The 3,927-nt window shown below is 40.1% G+C and overlaps 1 protein-coding gene across 1 annotated transcript in view; it reads left to right on the forward strand.

Annotated features, from left to right (window-relative positions):
* LOC122247969 (beta-1,3-glucan-binding protein) overlaps positions 1 to 2,030 on the forward strand; it is a 5,591-nt gene extending 3,561 nt beyond the window's left edge. The window contains exons 8-12 of the mRNA XM_086537959.1: positions 227 to 329; positions 1,079 to 1,150; positions 1,342 to 1,471; positions 1,584 to 1,700; positions 1,850 to 2,030. Coding sequence (XP_086394085.1) covers positions 227 to 329; positions 1,079 to 1,150; positions 1,342 to 1,471; positions 1,584 to 1,700; positions 1,850 to 1,960 — 533 coding nt within the window. The 3' untranslated portion in view covers positions 1,961 to 2,030. The remainder of the gene's footprint in view (positions 1 to 226; positions 330 to 1,078; positions 1,151 to 1,341; positions 1,472 to 1,583; positions 1,701 to 1,849) is intronic.
* The last annotated feature ends 1,897 nt before the right edge of the window (positions 2,031 to 3,927 follow it).

Below are 3,927 nucleotides of genomic sequence, written 5' to 3' on the forward strand. Positions count from 1 at the left end.
TAAAAAGGGAAACCTAAAACATGGACGCTTTCGATCAGACTAGAATTCTCAAGACACGGTTTAGTTTCTCTTATTGTTGTGACTTTGACTCATCAAAACATAAGCAACTCCTTGGGTAGTCAGCTATTACTTGGGTGTATGAAAACACACACAGGCGCAAATGGGCCAATACTTACCCACATACAGGAGTGTGCAAGTGTAACTATCTGCACTTCTTTCCCGAAAGGCAATGACGACTTCGGCACCCTCGGCAACCAGTACGGAGGAACGACGCTGCACTGGGGACCCTTCTGGCCTTACAACTTCTTCGAGAAGACCCACGTCGAGTAGTGAGTCAATGGCCGGTTTTCCTGATTTCACTCATCTATTCATTCTCTGCGATATGTGTACATACATACATACATGTATGTACACACACATATATATATATATATATATATATATATATATATATATATATATATATATGTGTGTGTGTGTGTGTGTGTGTGTGTGTGTGTGTGTGTGTGTATATATACATATATATATATATATATATATATATATATATATATATATATATATATATATATATATATGTGTGTGTGTGTGTGTGTGTGTGTGTGTGTGTGTGTGTGTATATATACATATATATATATATATATATATATATATATATATATATATACATATATATATATATATATATATATATATATATATATATATATATATATATATATATATATACATATATATATATATATATATATATATATATATATATATATATATATATATGCGTGTGTGTGTGTGTGTGTGTGTGTGTGTGTGTTTGTATATATACATTTATATACATATAAACATATATATATATATATACATATAAACACACACACACATATATATATATATATATATATATATATATATATATATATATATATATATATATATATATATATATGCATATATATACACACATACATACACACACAAACATGCATACACGTGTGTGTATGTATTTGAGTGTATGCGCGCCCTTTTAATTTCCCTCTATGCTGTGTAAGCTTCACACTGTCTACTCCTTCTCCTTTAGCTCTGCAAACACGGGCTCCTTCGCCGACGATTTCCACGTCTGGAGGCTTGACTGGAACAAGGATAAGATGGAGTAAGTTTTTTATGAATTATTCCGATTTTATTTCCACGGTTTACTTCGTAAAGGAATATTAATGCTAACAGTTCCATTCCGGTTAATTCTCTAGTTGTGTGTGTTTTAAATGTAATTATTCGTGGACGAAAACACGCCCCTTAATTATATAATGACACTTATTATCTGATCCCTCGCCTCGCACTCGCCAGGATCTACGTGGACGACGTCCTCCAGCTGACAGTCGACCCTGGAAGCAGCTTCTGGGATTTCTCCGGAATGGACCCGTCCTTCGACAACCCTTGGGTGGCTGGATCCAAGATGGCGCCCTTCGACCAGAAGGTACTTCGCAATCGCATCCTTCTTTTGTTTTTCTACTTGCCTTTTTCTGAACATTCTTTCTGATTGTCTCTTGGGTTGACTTACTGACCGTTTCCTTGCCTCCGTTGGCCAGTTCTACCTGGTCCTGAACGTGGCTGTGGGCGGCACCAACGGCTTCTTCCCCGACGACATTGGGCCCAAGCCCTGGTCCAACCTCTCGCCCACCGCCTTCCTCGACTTCTGGAACGCGGTAAGCATCTCACATTCGTTCATTCTAGCAATTCGTTTAACATCCCCTACTTCTATCTCATCATTCACTCGTTATTGTCATTCCTTAGCAAACGCATGTTTCCCCTTCATTTGTTACCCTCAATTCCTGACAAGACGGTCTGTCCGCAGAGGAACGAGTGGCTTCCCACATGGCAGGCCGGCGAGTCCCGCATCAGCGAGGGCGCGGCGATGCAGGTCGACTACGTCCGCGTCTGGAAGATGGAGAGCGTCGAGCAGTAGACCCCTTCGCAAGACTCACTAAACTGAACTTGTGTATCAAAACAACTGTTATAAAACTCACTGATTATCATATTTGTTTTCTTATCATTGTTAGGATTATGATATTTAACAATAAAAACTCGACGACAATCTTCATTACAAAATGTTGCCTTCCTTGACCGATATTAATAGAATTTACATACGTTCTGTTTTGTTTCTTTTTGTATGTATCTACATTTCTACATGTCTATATACAGTTACTTACAATATATGGATAGCATCGCAAGCTTGTTTATAAAGTTAACATCAACATTTGTGGCATATTTCGTATCTATCCAGAGGCTACGCCCCTCTTCTGTAGCTAAATGGATGACTGGTTAACATGCAATGTTCGCTATGCAGTCCTTTTGTTCCCCTTCACCTCTTTTTCACACTCTCTCCTCTCCTTCTCTGTCTCTGTCTCTGTCTATGTCTCTTTCTCTGTCTCTATCTCTGTCTCTGTCTCTATCTCTGTCTCTATCTCTGTCTCTATCTCTATCTCTGTCTCTTTCTCTGTCTCTGTCTCTATCTCTGTCTCTATCTCTATCTCTGTCTCTTTCTCTGTCTCTGTCTCTATCTCTATCTCTGTCTCTATCTCTATCTCTGTCTCTATCTCTGTCTCTATCTCTGTCTCTATCTCTGTCTCTGTCTCTATCTCTGTCTCTATCTCTGTCTCTATCTCTATCTCTATCTCTGTCTCTATCTCTGTCTCTATCTCTGTCTCTATCTCTGTCTCTATCTCTGTCTCTGTCTCTATCTCTGTCTCTGTCTCTATCTCTGTCTCTATCTCTATCTCTGTCTCTATCTCTATCTCTGTCTCTATCTCTGTCTCTATCTCTGTCTCTATCTCTGTCTCTATCTCTATCTCTATCTCTGTCTCTGTCTCTGTCTCTATCTCTGTCTCTATCTCTGTCTCTATCTCTATCTCTGTCTCTTTCTCTGTCTCTGTCTCTATCTCTGTCTCTATCTCTATCTCTGTGTCTATCTCTCTCTCTGTCTATCTCTGTGTCTATCTCTCTCTCTGTCTATCTCTGTGTCTATCTCTCTCTCTGTCTATCTCTGTGTCTATCTCTCTCTCTGTCTATCTCTGTGTCTATCTCTCTCTCTGTCTATCTCTGTGTCTATCTCTCTCTCTGTCTCTCTCTGTCTCTCTATCTCTGTCTCTGTCTCTGTCTCTGTCTCTGTCTCTATCTCTGTCTCTATCTCTGTCTCTATCTCTGTCTCTTTCTCTGTCTCTGTCTCTATCTCTGTCTCTATCTCTGTCTCTATCTCTGTCTCTGTCTCTATCTCTCTCTGTCTCTCTCTCTGTCTCTCTCTCTCTCTCTCTCTCTATCTCTGTCTCTCTCTCTGTCTCTATCTCTGTCTCTGTCTCTGTCTCTATCTCTGTCTCTATCTCTGTCTCTATCTCTGTCTCTATCTCTATCTCTGTCTCTTTCTCCGTCTCTGTCTCTTTCTCTGTCTCTGGCTCTATCTCTGGCTCTGTCTCTATCTCTGTCTTTCTCTCTATCTCTATCTTTCTATCTCTCTCTCTCTATCTCTGTCTTCTCTCTTCTCTGTCTCTATCTTCTCTCTCTATCTATCTGTCTCTCTCTCTCTTCTCTCTCTCTCTCTCTGTCTCTCTGTCTCTATCTATCTATCTCTGTCTCTATCTCTGTCCTTCTGTCTCTATCTTCTCTATCTCTATCTCTGTCTCTCTCTGTCTCTTCTCTGTCTCTATCTCTATCTCTTTCTCTGTCTCTATCTCTGTCTCTATCTCTATATCTGTCTCTGTCTCTGGTTCTGGCTCTGCCTGTCTCTGCCTCTCTCTATCTCTGTCTCTGGCTCTAACTCTGTCTCTGGCTCTATCTCTATCTCTGTCTCTGTCTCTATCTCTGTATCCGTCTTGTTCTCTGTCTCTGTCTCTATCTCTGTCTCTCTCTCTGTACCTCCATCCCTCTCTCTGTCTCTCT

The sequence above is a fragment of the Penaeus japonicus genome, unplaced genomic scaffold (genome assembly GCF_977035675.1).
Source record: "Penaeus japonicus unplaced genomic scaffold, GWHDUDI00000001_assembly GWHDUDI00000006, whole genome shotgun sequence".
NCBI classification, from domain to species: Eukaryota; Metazoa; Arthropoda; class Malacostraca; order Decapoda; family Penaeidae; genus Penaeus; species Penaeus japonicus.